General features: G+C 37.0%; 2 protein-coding genes across 2 annotated transcripts; both read right to left on the bottom strand.

The window, feature by feature from the left end:
• Positions 1–1,577: 1,577 nt before the first annotated feature.
• LOC124635785 (prostatic acid phosphatase-like) lies at positions 1,578–4,025 on the bottom strand. The gene is made up of 7 exons (XM_047171739.1): positions 3,904–4,025; positions 3,580–3,690; positions 3,235–3,471; positions 2,821–2,991; positions 2,506–2,623; positions 2,175–2,386; positions 1,578–1,838 (listed from the first exon to the last, which is right to left on the bottom strand). Exons 1-7 carry the CDS (start codon positions 4,000–4,002, stop codon positions 1,653–1,655), a joined length of 1,134 nt encoding a protein of 377 aa, XP_047027695.1. The 5' UTR covers positions 4,003–4,025; the 3' UTR covers positions 1,578–1,652.
• Positions 4,026–6,871: 2,846 nt separating this feature from the next.
• On the bottom strand, positions 6,872–9,230 carry LOC124635727 (prostatic acid phosphatase-like). The gene is made up of 7 exons (XM_047171678.1): positions 9,067–9,230; positions 8,827–8,937; positions 8,339–8,575; positions 7,981–8,154; positions 7,705–7,822; positions 7,330–7,541; positions 6,872–7,139 (listed from the first exon to the last, which is right to left on the bottom strand). The coding sequence occupies exons 1-7, from the start codon at positions 9,163–9,165 to the stop codon at positions 6,954–6,956; spliced, it is 1,137 nt and encodes a 378-aa protein (XP_047027634.1). The 5' UTR covers positions 9,166–9,230; the 3' UTR covers positions 6,872–6,953.
• Positions 9,231–17,568: the final 8,338 nt, after the last annotated feature.

Below are 17,568 nucleotides of genomic sequence, written 5' to 3'. Positions count from 1 at the left end.
GTCTTTTGTTTTGTTTTGTTTTATATTTTATTTTTACTAATATAGTTTTTTCATAAGTTTATTTTAACTAACATACTATGGATGCCACTTATCTGAAATAAAAACTATTTTATTTTATTTATTTGTTTATTAATAGGGATAGAAGGATAGATGACAAAACTTTGGGCTTATGAACCACGTTATCACTTTTAACAATCTTTAGAATATTTATCACAATTTATGTCCAAACATTACACATTGATTACAGATTATCGTAATACTTACATTACTGATTACGTACCTATTTATTTGAGTCATAAGTATACACATGTATGTACAAAAAGAGCAATTCATTTTTATATTTCTCATATAAAACGTGTTTGTAGCTTATCTATTCCACGTGCGGTTTGGCCCTTGTAATGCGAAATGAATCATAAATTAAAATTGACAGGTGTGGGTATTATCGCACCTATTTTAAATCTATCTTTATTTTGACTAGATTCTTATATCTTTTTATTGATTTTATAGCTTAAGATAGGATACCATAAAATGTCATCAACCCGGTACTTATGTTCAAATCTGAGGTATGTTTGGACACATACTGAACTTACCTGTGCTCAAACTAGACTCGTGGGATTGTTCGAAAGAATCACTGCGTCCCTGCGTACACGATTGGCTCAAGAATGAATAGAAGTGAGTTTGAGTCAGCCCCCTAGAAAATAGACCCCTGGATATAACCCCTTTAATGACCACTTTTCAAAGAAGGTGAGGAATCTCTCGCTAAAATGTTTGATAATCTTGCAATTTGTGACATCATTTTGCACCAAATGTAATTCAATTGCTCTTCAAAACTGATCATCCGTTTAAGACTGATCGATTAACATCGCTTTCGCAATTACCCTACTGATATCAGTAACACAGTAAAATATTAAACTGTTCCAAGAATTCTGCTGTAATTTCCTAAGGGACGACCCGTATATTATGCAGACATCAGAAATTGCAATGAAAGAATTGTATAATATTTACGATATTACAAAGTATAATGTTACATTTTCATTTGTGACTTTGAATAGCAGATGGAATATGTATGTTAATAGAATCATTGATCTACTTAATTAAAAATATTGATTTTTGTTACTGGAACAGAAATTCATAATCAAGAATCAATATAACGTAACAATTGATCATGCAAAGATGCTTAACGACTTGTAAGGCTTTTGCCATTCACTCCTGAATGAATTCTGGCAACGGGAGCCAGCCATCCTGTGCTTGGGCAAACTACTATTCTTAGGTACCTAAGTACGTCAAACTAGCTTCTCGGAGCCATTCCACTCGCGTACCGAGGGACCTACTTCCTACTAAATGCTAATACCAATTTCGTTTCATTAATAGAAAATTCGTGACTAATCCAATCTTCAATTAGCCCCTATTTAATCGATATTGTCCAAAAATAAAAATTAAATTTTTCACAAGAATTTTAAGGTAGGTATTAACTTATACATTACTACACTTATGTTAAAAATCGATTGAGATGAATCATTACAAAGTCGTTATTTTTAAGTAACATGGTATAGCAGCAATAAATTAAAACAATCTTTTATAAAAATAATAATGCTTAGCATTTAATAGAGTATCATTATCAGGTATCTGGCATCAGAAATTGTCCTCGTATTTTAATCGATGGAAGAGGTATCGATCTCCATGTCCTCAGTAAAGCCACACTTGGTCCTCCAGGTGTCTTCATCCAGGATGTAATCAGCGGTGATGGAACGGAAGCTCTCGTATTCACAACGGGATCCACATCCAGTTATCTCCAGGTAGGTGATCACATCTTCGCTGGGAGTGTTCAGGTATACTGGCTGGAATATAAAGTAGGCTGGTTAATAGAGATTGTCAAAAAGGTTGATAACGAAGCCAAGGAGTATTAGGTGACCCAGGTCAGTAAGGAGTCGCTCCAAATTAAAACACTGGTTCTCAGCTGAATCCGGTGACAATGGAAGCCGATCTAAACATAGATGATAGTAATTTGTAATTGCTGACGTACCATTAGATACGCGGATGATTGCTAATTTCTTAATTTAGGCTTAAAGTGACATCCTGGAGGAGGAACAATCTCCTACATTTCCAAAATGTTTATAGCTTGCAGAACTAGAATAAATGATTTTTTAGACTATCCTTGACAAATAAAAACTTACCACAACGACATATTCTCCAGTCTCGATCACCTGCCTCAGCTCCAAGGCATACATGGAAGCGTATTTGGGAGCGCCTTGCCTCTTCACAACCCTGGTGACTCCCTCGAAGGAGAATACATTAGCATCATGAGCGGAGTACACCTGGACTCTTTGCACGTCTTCTCCGGCAATGATCTGGTCTGCTACCGTGAAGAACTGGTTGAGGAGAACACCTGGAATAGATTAAATGGTAAAGTTTTGCTTGTTTCATGATAAACTGGTGTTCAAAGAAGTTATTGAAAAAGAAGATGCGGTAGCTGAAATAGTGATTTAAAAAGGTTTGATAACTTACCAGAATCATAGAGGTTCATCTCACTGTTGAACATGTATTCCCAACCGATGCCAGCGATGGCTTCTAGTTGAGGGAAAATAGGTTCAACTCGTGGGTCCAGGGGTATTCCTAAGCTTTGCTGTGGAACACAAAATAGTTTAGATTTTTAAGGTCTTTCTTAACCGACGATAAAGTAATCTCTATTATCGTAAAGCAAAATAATCACTTTGAAATTTTCTGTACTAATAAAATACTTTTACAGTAGGCATATGTCAAAGGATACAACGATATAAGATTTCACTGATCAACTTATAAGTAAGTGTGAGTAAGACTTACCTGGCTAACATAAACATCATAAAGTTGTGTGGCTATCAAAAGATTGCTAGCATTGAAGCCCGAAATGTCGCTCAACTCGTTCAGAACATCAGTATATTGATCCAGTTCAGCTGGGTAAGTGTCATCATAAGTAATTGATAGGGCAGCTGGGCAATTAACTGCCGCTAGATTCTGTAATAAAAAGCAAATCAATCAAAATTCATCGTCATCATCCTCCTGCTTTTATAGAACTTTTATTTGGGGGTTCGAAGAAGCCAAGACTACAAGGGGTTGTAGAGCCAACGGAAGAAGGAGAAGTATTTGGACTCTTCATATAAAAGAAGGAATTAGTCTGATTCTTACTAATGTGTATGCGATGTATATACAAGGGAAAATAATGACTTCACACAACAATACACTGAAATAGTCACTTACAAAGTCATATTTAGCAGGTACAGTGGTGTAAGGCACAGGGGTCCAGTTGACGTCAGCGCTCCAGTTGTCCTCAAGCGCGGGGTAGACGGCAGCCATGGCGGAGAGGACGGTCATCTTGGCCCTGGTGGAGTCGGTGGAGCGGATGTAGATCTCCGACCTGTTGTAGGCGGGGGACAGGAGACCATCGTACCGACGACGCAGGAACTGACCGAGCTGGTAGGCACGACGTCTGCCGTTCTGACGATGGAGATAAAATGGTTCGCCGAATTGAAAAATTTTAAATTCCAGATTGCACTGGTGATATGATCAAGTCTAATGCTAAAGAGATAGCTTGTGAATACTTACATCAGTTAGTTGTCCATATCCGTATCGAGCAGTAGCGTCCTCCAGAGCTTCCACGTCATTGCTGAGAGCGACAGTTGATGATATTGGTGTCCTGTCTCCGTGACGATGTGTCTGAAATAAGAAGTCAAGTAATTAAAGAAATATCACTTTTACGGTTTATAGAAGCTAGATTCTACTAAGGCAAACATTAAACGTTATCCTTTGGATATATTTTTTTCTTATAAAATTATTCGTCCTGGTTCGGAATCTGAAATATTTGACGGTTTTTTTTATTTCAATTAATGGATTTGGATTTTTTAATGGATTTCTTTTTTTGTAACTTACCAAGAATGTGAGCAGGAGCTCGGTACCGTCAGTGACGGAGTCTTGGCAGTAACAGACTGCACTTAGAGATATTAGCAGCACGCAGATGTACTTCAGCATATTGTCGCTTGTACTTCTTGATATTAGTCTACTAGGCCGAGTCAGCTGCTAATATTACTACTGGATATCCACCGTCGAATATATATCTGCTTTGAAAGTTTAGCTTCAATGACTTGCCATAGATAAAGTCAAATCCAAACGGGTCCCACGTGAAGAATAAATGTTGGGATTTTCAAACATAGCAAAACAATGATAAGTTACACACTAAAAATGCTTTCTTTGTTTGTTTAGATAATTCGTTGAACTTTGTATCGGTATTTTGGTGCAGTGTTCTATGTGTAATAACTGCTTATTTGATCTCTTCCATACATACATAATTTGGGCAACAAAGTTGCCTCTTGGTTTATTCTAGTGAGGCAATGGAAAGTGTTGATACCTGTATCTGCAAATGCTTGTGCTCAATAATATGTCCTGCATAGCTGGCTGATATCCATAGATAAAACAGCAGCCCATAATCTTAAATTGATAAAATGATGATTAGTCTTAATATTCTCTTAAATTGTTAAACAATAAAAGTAACAAATATGTGTACAAATGACAGCAAGGTCTAACTAAGCACAACTTAAGGGGCTTTTTGTAACATGGAAATCGCTATTCAGCGACGAGCTTCTTTTGCTCCAACGAAGTCCAAGAAAAAAAAACTTTACCAAACACTTCTATCCGATTTTCAAGATGAGGAATAAATAACAGTTCTATGTGTTCAGTGCTTTAAGAGCTTGATTAAATTAAACACCAAAGACTGCGAATCATTGAGTGGCTAAGCCTATCTTTCCTTCCTCCCTGGTCTAACTCATGCAAGTCTGACGCAGCTGTATGCAAATATCTTTTTTCTCAAATGTCCCACAGGATGACGCCCATAGTCAAAAGTTATTCCTAATTACTAATGCTACCATTGGACACCAATTTCATGGGTAGCCTCCGATAGACCAGCAAGACCCATTCTCCAAAGAATAACAATAAAACTGACGCACTGTTTATTTAGATACCTATATCTATTATTGCCTAATTAAGATCTACTTAAGCTTATACTGAAACTATGATAGTGAATATAGCATGGTGAGGGAGTGACAGATATCGAATAGCTGGGTCAGCATGACAGTCCTATATTTAAACTTGTTAATCCTAATTATATGACTAACGATTGTTCTAGCTGCCTTTTTATCTGTTTTGAGTATTTTGGAAATAAAGACAGAAAGAAATATGTTTTAGGTAGGAATATGATGATGTCTTTGAGAATAGAAAAAGCTGCTCATTCCTTCTCTTTGTGCGAAGAGGTCGGTGTCATTCAGTGGGACAAAACAAATATTGGTATGATTGAGATACTAATTTATAAATCATGTCCCTGACACAAAAAAATAAGTCAGATTTCCTAATTCATTTAACTACATATGTTGTATCAACTACCAGGTGAACAAAAATATATATTCTAAATTATACATAGAAACGTATTCGTTTTAGACATTATTGAACTCAACTCATAACATTATCACACTTCGAAAGATTGATTGATTGAAGAAATTCTTCAATAATTATTTTGAAACAAAAATACAGGAAGAATTATTGTCTATCAAATGCATTCATGAGGATATCATGGATTAATAGATAGTCACGCCCCCAAACAGCTTATCTTCAGTGGTATTATCAGACTGCCGTCATAGAATTATAAAGATTATGTCTGAACATTGACTGTTGAATTTTATTGAGGCTCGTGGCTAACAAGCAAATGCACGATCGATCGATCATAAGGTTAGACGCTTGGTGCTGTGGTTCCGTGGATAGGTGACTATCTAACATAATGAGTTCCTCCGTGAGATTTGGTGAAGGTCTACAGACATTTATTAGAAATAAACATTTATTTTATTAGTTGCTCTGTCAATGTACATAAAATTTCACTTTTGAAACAAACTTCTGGACGTGTTGGCAGAGTTGGAAACTGAAAATCCGGATACGAAAACATAATGTCGCCGTCAACACGGGTCTGTCATCACTAGACAGATAAATTGCGAGGTAATCCATAAAACTTCCTTGTCAAAATGCCTTTATGGATAAAACTCATCTCGGAGGGCCCTGGGAATGAAACGAAAAATACTATAATCTCTATTATGACGAAACCTCCACTGATTGTTAAAGGCGATCCAAACGGTTGAAACACCTGGACCCTTCCTCCTTTCCTATCCGATACATTGACCTTAAAGCACCCGTGCCCGGTGGGTAACGGTAGTGTACTTCGGTGCATTTCAAGCCGCTTCTCAACGAAGCTGCTTCCATATAATTGCTAACGAGAACATAATTGAATCACAATAGTAGGTCCTTTAGAGCTAAATGCAATTTGTGGTTAAATTGTATGTGGTCATTTACAAGGCTATACGTTTACTTTGAAACACTCAACTACCTACGGACAGGACTATATAGTAGCGATGACTGAATAAGGGAAAAGCAGATAGAATGTAACAGAATTAAATTCGAATTTTCATTCAACAGTAAAAGTTTTATCTTCCTTGACAACTTCGTAAGTATTAAAGTTGATTCCAAACTGATGAGGATTGTGTATATTTCGATTTATAATGTTGTGAAGGCAATGGTTGTGATATTAATAAATTAATATAAATGCTCATAAAAGAACAATTTGATAAAGAAGTGACATTTAGATTGCATGATATTAATGTAGTATCGAATTCAAAATTATCGATATACATGAGAGGAGAAACATTACGCAAGCTGATTGTCCATAAAAGAAAGTCAAAAAAAGAAGGGTAAGAATGAAAACAATGGACAACTAGCAATGGTTGCATAATATCCAGAATAGCTTGCAGTAAATGTTTCGAGGATCTCATGAAAGGAAACATTTTAAAATAAGAAGAGAAAATAATTAGCTTGTAAAAAAATCTTTATTTGAGAATCATCATCGCATAGTCTTAAGGTTTATCCATGATTTCCATAATTCCGTAATCTTAATCTACAGAAGAGGTATCGATCGCCATGTCTTCGGAGAAGCCACACTTGGTCCTCCAGGTGTCTTCATCCAGTCTGTAGTCAGCTGTAATGGTGCGGAAGCTCTCGTATTCACAGCGAGAACCGCATCCAGTTATGTCCAGGTAGGTGATCACGTCTTCACTGGGAGTGTTCAGGTATACTGGCTGGAATTAAAGATAGACTGGTTTTAAAAACTGCAAGTTGTCTGGTATCCTTGGGATACTATTGTTTCTGCCAAAATTCTTGGATGTCGAGGATGGCTGTGATTTTTTATTCTGAAGACAAGAAGTTGGAATTGCTGATGATAATAGTGGTATTCTATTAATTACTTGAAGAATCTTTGAGCTAACTTACCACAACGATGTACTCTCCAGTCTCAATCACCTGCCTCAGCTCCAAGGCATACATGGAAGCGTATTTAGGAGCACCTTGCCTCTTCACAACCCTTGTGACTCCCTCGAAGGAGAATACATTAGCATCATGAGCGGAGTACACCTGGACTCTTTGCACGTCTTCTCCAGCAATGATCTGGTCTGCTACCGTGAAGAACTGGTATAGGAGTACACCTGGAATCAAATAGCAAGTCAGGCAACGTTTTTGCCAAAAGGATTTATCATCCATTTCATTTATGGCTGATAATGAGCTCTGATAGAATTTTACAGCCCAACAGAGGAACAGGCCAACTAAAATGAAGTGATATCATATAATGTTTCAAGGGAAAATACTCACCAGCTTCAAAAATGTTGGTTTCATTGGAGTACATGTATTCCCACCCGAGGCCGGCAATTTCTTCAATTTGAGGGAAAATTGCTTCGATACGGGGATCCAGGGGGATTCCTAAACTTTTCTGTAAAATACAAATTCATATTTAAGTGCTTAAATTATTTATTGCCCATCGATAAAATATTTACTTGCACAATATAATTTTTAATAGTACAAAAGTGGTAACATAATATGTTTTATTTAGATAAGTATTTTTTATATTTGTTTTGGGGATCCACTTACCTGGCTGACATACACATCGTAGAGTTCTACAGCATACAACAGTTGAGCAGAGACGTTGTATCCAGATATCTCAGTCCACTCTTCCAGAACATCAGTATACTGCGCCAGTTCAGCTGGGTAGCTGTCACTGAACATAACATCACTGACTGCAGGGCAATTTATCCCTCCTTGGTTCTGTAATAGAACAAAATCTTTAAAAAGTTCTTCTTTATTAAAATTCAATGTTGTTGTAACTTTAACGGTCGTGTTAAGAGAAGGTGGCTGATAATCCATTTTTGAGGTGGCATTTATAATTGAACACATTCACGACTACTACACAAAAAGTATTATATTCAGTTAAAGCTCATTTATCACTTACGAAATCGTATTTAGCAGGTACAGTGGTGTAGGGTATAGGGGTCCAGTTGACGTCAGCGCTCCAGTTGTCCTCAAGTGCGGGGTAGACGGCAGCCATGGCGGAGAGGACGGTCATCTTGGCCCTGGTGGAGTCGGTGGAGCGGATGTAGATCTCCGACTTGTTGTAGGCGGGGGACAGGAGACCATCGTACCGACGGCGCAGGAACTGACCGAGCTGGTAGGCACGACGTCTGCCGTTCTGAAAAGGAACATAAAATAGTTAACCTATTTACCTTCTAAAATAGGCAGAGCCCTAATAGACGGACGGGTAATCTGGCCAAGATCACTAGTAAGCATTGATTGCGGGACGCTATTAACCGGGAAAAATGGTGAAGTTTGTGGATGTTAAGCAAAGGAAATCTCTTAGCTGAAAGGACAACTTCCCCAGACGAAATAAACTAATTTTGCTTCTAAATGTGGAGGTTACTCAAAGTGAGCTCAAATACTTACATCAGTGAGTTGTCCATATCCGTATCTAGCAGTAGCGGCTTCCAGGGCTTCCACGTCATTGCTGAGGAACATTGTCGATTCTATCGGTGTCCTGTCTCCATGGCGATGGACCTTCAAGTAAAAACAACTGATTAATTTAAAGGAACCGTTTCTCTGCTTTCAGAAAATTGTGTCTGAAGATCTCCTTGTCTTCGGGATAATTTTTAAGAGAACTATTTTTGTCATTACTTAGAAACTTACCAAGAATGTGAGCAGGAGCTCGGTTCCGTCGGTGACGGAGTCTTGGCAGTAACAGACTGCACTTAGAGATATTAGCAGCACGCAGATGTACTTCAGCATCTTGTACGAGTCGCTTGTACTTCTTGATATTAGTCTTCTAGGCCGAGTCAGCTGCTAATATGACTACTGAGTGCTCGCAACCGAATATATATCTGCTTTCAAAGTTAAATGACTTGCGATAGATAAATTAAAATATAAACAATTGCCCACGTGAAAAGCTTATGATGAGATTATGACTCAATTATTGAAATAATCAGTTAAATATTGTGTTGTTTTAATGTCTGTGTGTTTTGATGATTTTAGTCTCGTTTTCGTCGAACACTTGGAACACTTATTTATGTACTCCCCTTATGTACTCTCATTATGTACTCCCCTTATATACTTCCTATACGGGGTGTGTCGTACCTAATCACATTAAATTAAATACGTGAATGTACTGGTTAATATATTTTGATTAGCACAAAAAAACCGGCCAATTTTGAGTCTGACTCGCGTACGAAGGGTACCATTATTTATAAAACCGCATCTACTTGTTGCCGTTATCGATATTGAGCAAAAATGAGCAAAAAAATCACGTTTGTTGTAAAGGAGCCCCCCAAAATATTTATTTTATTCAAATTTTCAGTATTTGTTGTTGTAGCGGCAACAGAAATACATCATCTGTGAAAATTTCAACTCTCTAACTATCACGGTTCATGAGATAAAGCCTGGTGGCAGACGGACGGACGGACAGAGGAGCGAAAACAATAAAAATATTCTAAAAATAACTTATTAAGGTGACCAGTGGTTCAGACATCAGGATGGACGGTCAGACAGATAAAAAGGACGACTGACTTTGCTATACGATACTTTTTCATTAAGCTTTACCTCAGCTTACACTCAAATGATAGTGAATGCAGCATGGTCAGCCAATGATAGATATCAAAAATTATTTTAACCAAGTCAGCATGACAGAAGTATATTTATGTTTAATCTATAGTTCTATACTGATATTATAAGAGCCCCCTCACATTAAAGCTTTTAATCGACCGATATTTTGATCGGGCTTATAAATCAGTATGGAGATGAGTGATAGCAAAAACATGTTGAGTTCTGACACTTACGCGAATATTAGACATTGATGGCAACGTATCTGTCATTTTTTTAGGACAAGTGTTCAACAGACGTTTAAAAGTTTTTGTGGTGAGACGGTTAAATAAAACTACTTTTACAGATTTTATCGCGGTTATGTTAATTTAATATTGCTTGGAATAACATCACAGAAATAATTAAATCCAAATCCAAGCCATAAACTGCGAGACCCAAGGATACAGTGAGCTCGTTCTATGTGAATCGGATTGTCAATAATAAACAAAATGTAGGATAGCTGTTTGTAACTAAAATATCAAGACGACCTACACTTTAGTCTGCCCGTAACCAAGGATACTGTAAGGATCCGAAACGTCGGGATTAAGTAATATTAATATAACCGCAATTAAATCCGTAAAAGTAGGAGTGTTATTTAAATAGAAAATAAACAGAAAGAAATATTTTTTTTTTCAGTAAATGAAAACCATAAAGCTTATGAGAGTTTGTGTGCTTGAGTGCACGCGCTTTTTCTAAGAACTCCTGGTTCGATTTGAAAAAATCTCTCAGTTTTATTTTCGTGTGCTTAATGTACGTAAGTGATTACTTGTCTTCAAAGGAAAACCGCGGAAAAAGCAGGTACGCACTGAAAGGGCTTTTTATTCATTTAAAACTAGCGACCCGCCCCAGCTTCGCACGGGATCATAGTATTTCCCCACTATTCAATGGATGATATTATACATATAAACCTTTCTCTTGAAACACTCTATCTGATAAAAAAAACCGCATGAAAATTGGTTGCGTAGTTTTTAAGATTCAAGCGTACAAAGGGACATAGGGACAGAAAAAGCGACTTTGTTTTATACTATGTAGTGGCTAACAAGTGTTACAACAAATTTTTATGAAAACTGTCTGATCTGCTGTTTGGGATTATTCCCTTTCGTTTCTGCCATGCAAACAGCCACATAATACTATTAATTTTTTTTAATAAACTAAATTTAATTTAATAGTCATGCGGAGCCACTGATCAAATAGTTACTTGTTGAGAGTTGTAGATGTTTTTTTCTTTTTTTCTCCTAATTAAGCTTGTTTTTTTTATGTATGATCATCCACCCATATCTCTCTTTTTTTTTGTTGTCTGTTCTCAATTTCGTAATGTAAACGGGAGTCAAACGTTCAAGCTGAAAACCAGCGCTTAGCAACCCTCTTGGGGGACCTAAGCATAAAGCTGACGCTTGAACCTTTTGCTTCCAGTACTATAGTTCTGTGTGTATTACTACTCCTAGCTGCAGTACTGGAGACAATAAACGTTTATTCTATTCTGTTACTCCAAACCGCCAAAAAATTGACAATCAAAATGCAACTTATCCAAAATTACTGCATGTTAAGTCAAGCCCCCAAAACCACCATATCTAATAGAATTAAATCATTATTAATATCGCTTGATCACCTATCTACCGTCATAAAGATATCCTCGAAAATTGCTTGTCTACTTTTATTGCGGATATATGTATTTATTACTTTGTTCGGATAACTGATGAACTGACCACGCGTCGAGTGACTAATTTTTGATGTAACCTTTTTTCTTTTTGTAAGCGAATCTTTGTATGGGAGGATGCATGGATGTTTGTTCCTCTTTCATGCAAAAACTGTTGGATGGATTTTGGTGAAACTTGGCAGAAATATACATATGTATGTAGACATAAGTATATCAGAATGACATATAGGCTACTGTTTGTTCCTGTCTGGGAAGAAGTTTCCTCGGACGTGGGTGAAACCATAACTGGAAATGAGCAATTGATGTGGATAGAATGAGAAGGAGGACGGACCTTTGTTCTTTTTTTTTCTCTGCAGTAAACGATGCGGGACGAGCGGTCTAAAATTTAAAAGATTTTATTTGATTATAAAGATTTTCCTAAATCAATTACAAATTAAATCCAGATTTATGTAATCATTTATACAAATTATTTAAATATGGTCCAAACTCAGGAGACATGCCTTCTGCTGATCTGCTGAAACAATTGGTAGATAAACAACAGACAATGCAAAACAGTCTTTATTTTTAAGTCGTTTAAAAATTTAACCCCCTTACTTATAAAATCTCTAATCACCTTCTAAGCAACATTTTAACTAATCACTACTTAAAGTCTTAAGTAGTGATTAAATGTTAGTTAAGACATGCTTAAGCAACGTTTATACGTAAGATTTTTTTTAAACAGCCCTTAAGTATTACTTATATTTAATTAACGTTTATAAGTAAGGCTGTAAATTACCTTGCATTGTTTTCGTGATAACTTAAGAAACAAATAGGCCATAAATATAAGGCATTATTTGATTACAGGCTTTATATTTAATCCATTTATTACGTCAATTGTTTAAAAAGATTCTCTTAAACAAGGTCGGGCAGGTATAATGACACGCCTCCCCGGTTCATGCAACCCCCTATGGATTGCTAATTCATTGTTTAACTTTACCAATGAGCCATTCTCAATAAATAATCTCCAATAAAATGGGAAAATGAAATCATCATCTGCCTTTTTCCCAACTATGTATGTTGGGATCGGCTGCCAGTCCAACCAGATGCAGCGGATTACCAGTGCTTTACAAGGAGCGACTGCTTATCTGACCTCCTCTACCCTGTTACACGGGCAACCTAATATCCATTATTTAATTTTATATACATACGTAAGCATTTTATGAACAAGTACACCGTGAAGCTAAAACGTTGATTGTAAAATCAGCTCTGTGGAATAAATTGGTCAATTTTGCTTATTTCAGGTCAATTTAGAACAATCCGCCATTACCCTAATTTGTCTAGGCCATTCAATAACCGATTCGATAAGTGGTAAATTTTACCGCTTATCACCATATCGTTTTAGTATCTGGTAAATTCTATGCTTTCAAGATCAATTCAATTTCAAGCCCTGCCGGGACTACGGGATTGTTCGAAAGGGTTACCGCGGACCTAGTACGGTAGTCTGCACATCAGTGGTAACTGTCTGTCATGCACCTTAATTCAATAGTAATAAGTACGATTTTCCTATAAAACTGTTACCACTGACCTGAAGTTGACTGTACATAAAGGGCTTCAGAAGGAACATGATGGGTTTCGTTTTGAATACTTTTCTTAGAAAACAAAGTCGCATAGGTACCTACTTTACAAAATTTTCAAAAGCAAAGAAACGTGTACTCAAATGAAGAATTTATTATATTCCAAAGAATTTCTTTCACTCAAAACAGATTGAATGAAAACTCAACCCCTGAGAGTTGGGCGTGTTGAGTACGTGACAAACATACAAACTGCTATCACTTTTCTTCTTATTTTAGCGAGGTTTTCAGCGTGTCTTCACTTGCTATTAGTCTTGGATGGGATTTTTATACATATCTACAAATGATTATGTTTGGAATGAGGAAAACTCGGGGCGAAATAACATTCCCTCAGATCGATCCATCAAAGTAGGTGTATGCAATGCTTGGCGCGGTTCGTGCAAGGGACCATGTATGTCATATTAGGCCTCTTCCTTCTTTTAGCAGACCCTTTAATCGTGGGTCCTGTGCTGCCGGTCATTTTATTAATATCTTTAGCACTCGTTACGGGTAGTCAGGAGTCAGGAAGTATCTACATATATACTTATCTTACAAAGAGTTTCACAGGCACCTGGGTTGAGGACAGATAGGCAGTTGCTCAATGGAAAATACTGGTACTCATATTTTTGAGAAAGGCCAAGGCAAGGTGATGATATTTTCGAGGTTTTTGCTGCATCACAATATCTTAAACGTGAATGGATGTTTGTTAACCTTTTTCGGAAAACCTACTGAATAAATTTTGAAGACCTGTAAAAAAACCGATTGACTGTTTGAAAGAAGTCACAATTCATTCTGAACTTCGACTATCGCAAATCCGTTTCGATGATAAGCTAGGCATAAGGTATTAATGTGCAATTGGTGAAATTCTACCTAACTCTTATCATTTTTAACTGCTGATGATAATTTTTTACATTACTTCCTCACGAAGACTCAACGTGAGCGTGACGTGAACGACTATGACGTCACGCCACACCCGCTGTTTGGCTAAGCCTTTGTTTCTTGGTAGGAAATAATCAAATGACCCCTCCCGCTGTGGGTGCAGAATGAGGGAGTGTCAGACTCTTACTGACTAAAACCCATCATGTTCTTTCTAGAGCCCTTTGTGTACCAGGGCCGAGGTTATTCTTTTGAACAATCTCGCAGCCTGGAAGGTGTATGGTTAACCCTTTAAGTGAGGTAGTAACTGCCTCATTGGTCTAGTGGTCACATAACGAGACTGCAAATCTCAGGTTCAATCCCCGTGTCGAACAGAAATAGCTTTGTTTGTTTTAAGAATCTTTTAAACAGCCCGGAGTCTGGAAGTTGGTGATTGATACTCCGTGCATCAGAAAGCTCGTTAATGTCAGTCTGTTTAGAATTTTAGGTTAACCAACAAACATACTTATATTATAGTTAAGATAGTTGGTGTAAGATGGTAAAATAGATATAAATTATAAGTGACACAGAAATGAATGAATTTGACGTATGATTTTCGTTCTAAGTAGGTACCTATATTTTGAGCTAGATCTTGGAAAGTTTTTCGAATACAGGTGTCTCAAATTAGCACATTTTTATGTCTAGACTTTATTTCATATGACGAGGCGTGTGAACCTGTGATATTATGTACTGACAGACAAATTGTATTAGTTAAATATTCTAGGAGACTTTTCGTATCCAGTAGCCGTTCCCGCGGTTCCAGGCGCGTCCCAAACTAATTCCCGCATATGGATAAGAATATTGTATATTACTTAGGTATTATTCTTGTGTAAAAGCTGCGAGTTTTATCGTAATCCTTTGTTTAAGTAGTTTTTGGACGGAACAGGAACAAACAACCACTATTTTGGCACCATCGAAAAACATTCAAAGCTGAACGAAGGTCCATGCTGTGTGGATTTACCCATAATCATCGCACGAGCTTGCTTGTTGGTGAGCACACACATAGGTGTACCTATGTAATGAGAATTTATGAAATTTCATATTAAGGCAATCACCTACTAAAATCTGAAACATGTTATTTATTTTATTTTATCGTGTCTACATATTTATCAAGTCATATTGTAAAACAAAGTCCTCCGACGCGTCTGTATCTCTATTCACAATAAACTCATAAATTACTGAATACAATCCGTGGGTTTTTGTGAACAGATAGTGATGATGATGATTCATGAGATTTGTAGTGTTTAGTTAATTATTTGTAGGTTTGGGCAAAGCCTGACGATGAAAGACACATCATAGGTACTGAGCATAGTGCGCCACTAAGAGTCCCTTATGGGGTCCATCTAAGTAGTACCAACCCTTACCTACCTTTCTTTGGTTAGAAATCTTGAAATTACTTCTCTCGTTGTGGGTGCAGCGTGAGGGAGACTCTTACTGACTAAAACCCACCATGTTCTTTCCGTAGCCCGATGTGTACCAGGGCTGTGGTCACTCGCGAGAACAATCCCGCAGCCCCAGCAAACTTCGGCCCTAGGGGTCCCGATAGATACACTGCTGTTTCTTCGCTATATACTTCCTTATGTACTCTCCCTACATACTCCCTTATATACTTCCTTATGTACTCTCCCTACATACTCCCTCATATACTTCCTTATGTACTCTCCCTACAAACTCCCTTATATACTTCCTTATGTACTCTCCCTACAAACTCCCTTATATACTTCCTTATGTACTCTCCCTACAAACTCCCTTATGTACTCTCCCTACAAACTCCCTTATATACTTCCTTATGTACTCTCCCTACAAACTCCCTTATATACTTCCTTATGTACTCTCCCTACAAACTTCCTTATGTACTCTCCCTACAAACTCCCTTATATACTTCCTTATGTACTCTCCCTACAAACTCCCTTATATACTTCCTTATGTACTCTCTCTACAAACTCCCTTATATACTTCCTTATGTACTCTCCCTACAAACTCCCTTATATACTTCCTTATGTACTCTCCCTACAAACTCCCTTATATACTTCCTTATGTACTCTCCCTACAAACTCCCTTATATACTTCCTTATGTACTCTCCCTACATACTCCCTTATATACTTCCTTATGTACTCTCCCTACATACTCCCTTATATACTTCCTTATGTACTCTCCCTACAAACTCCCTTATATACTTCCTTATGTACTCTCCCTACAAACTCCCTTATATACTTCCTTATGTACTCTCCCTACAAACTCCCTTATATACTTCCTTATGTACTCTCCCTACATACTTCCTTATATACTTCCTTATGTACTCTCCCTACATACTCCCTCATATACTTCCTTTTGTACTCTCCCTACATACTCCCTTATATACTTCCTTTTGTACTCTCCCTACATACTCCCTTATCTACTAGGCCGCCATGACAAAAATATCCGCGTCCAATACGCAGGTAGGCTACTTATCAAAAAAACCCTTTTGTAAACATGATTATGAATACCGACATACCAAAGAGTTTGCAATAAATAAATTAGCAAGATTTATATACGCAACCCTTGTCAGTTGGACGTAACTGACAGTTAGCTGGTTATTAAGCAATCCCTGTTTGTATAGATATGAGTAATCAATTACGTAGGTACTTAATAATTATGTTTTGGAGAAAGCGTGGGTTGAATGTTTTTTCAATTAGATAAATTACCTCGAAATATCCAAACTAAAACTAAATAGAACGCAAGTGTCCTTTTAACTTTCCATTTTAATTTTTGGTTTTAAAGTTATTTAAAATTTCAAGCTAATTTAAACTAGAAAACAGTGACGTAAAGTTCAAAATTACATATTCATATGGAATAGACTAGATAGTATAGATACCGTAATGCATCTACGTGATAGATCGCCATCGTCCTTTAGTATAATGCATCGTTTCGCAAAACTTCACACCTGTTCAGATACCTTCAAGCTACTTTCTCATTATAGATAAGTACCTATTTAGCTCGGTACATCCCATCGGCACGATCTGTTGTAGACCCGAGTGACAATTTATCTTGTCTTTTTAATCGTAAAAAAGCAAGTTAAAATTAGATCTAATCTAATATAATAAGGAGGAAACATTTTTTTGTTTCTACCCTGAAGGCCTCGAAACCACCAAACTAATTTGAAAAATATTTCAATTGGGAGGCTACATTACGCCCGAGTAACTTAAGCTTCATTTTGTCCCGGTACGACAAGAAGTTTCCCCGGGACGCGGGTGAAACCGTGGGAAACGGCCAGTAAAAAATAAATCATTAGGTACTTCGGTACCTATAATTACTTTCCTAAGGTTTAAAAAAACGTAGGTATTTAATTAAGATGACTACCTTAGTGCATATTTCTACGATTTCTTAGATAAAATGTAATCACTGTCTCAAAACCG

This window comes from Helicoverpa zea, chromosome 13, assembly GCF_022581195.2.
Source record: "Helicoverpa zea isolate HzStark_Cry1AcR chromosome 13, ilHelZeax1.1, whole genome shotgun sequence".
In the NCBI taxonomy this organism is placed as follows: Eukaryota; Metazoa; Arthropoda; class Insecta; order Lepidoptera; family Noctuidae; genus Helicoverpa; species Helicoverpa zea.
This window is presented reverse-complemented; position numbering and strand designations above follow the sequence as displayed.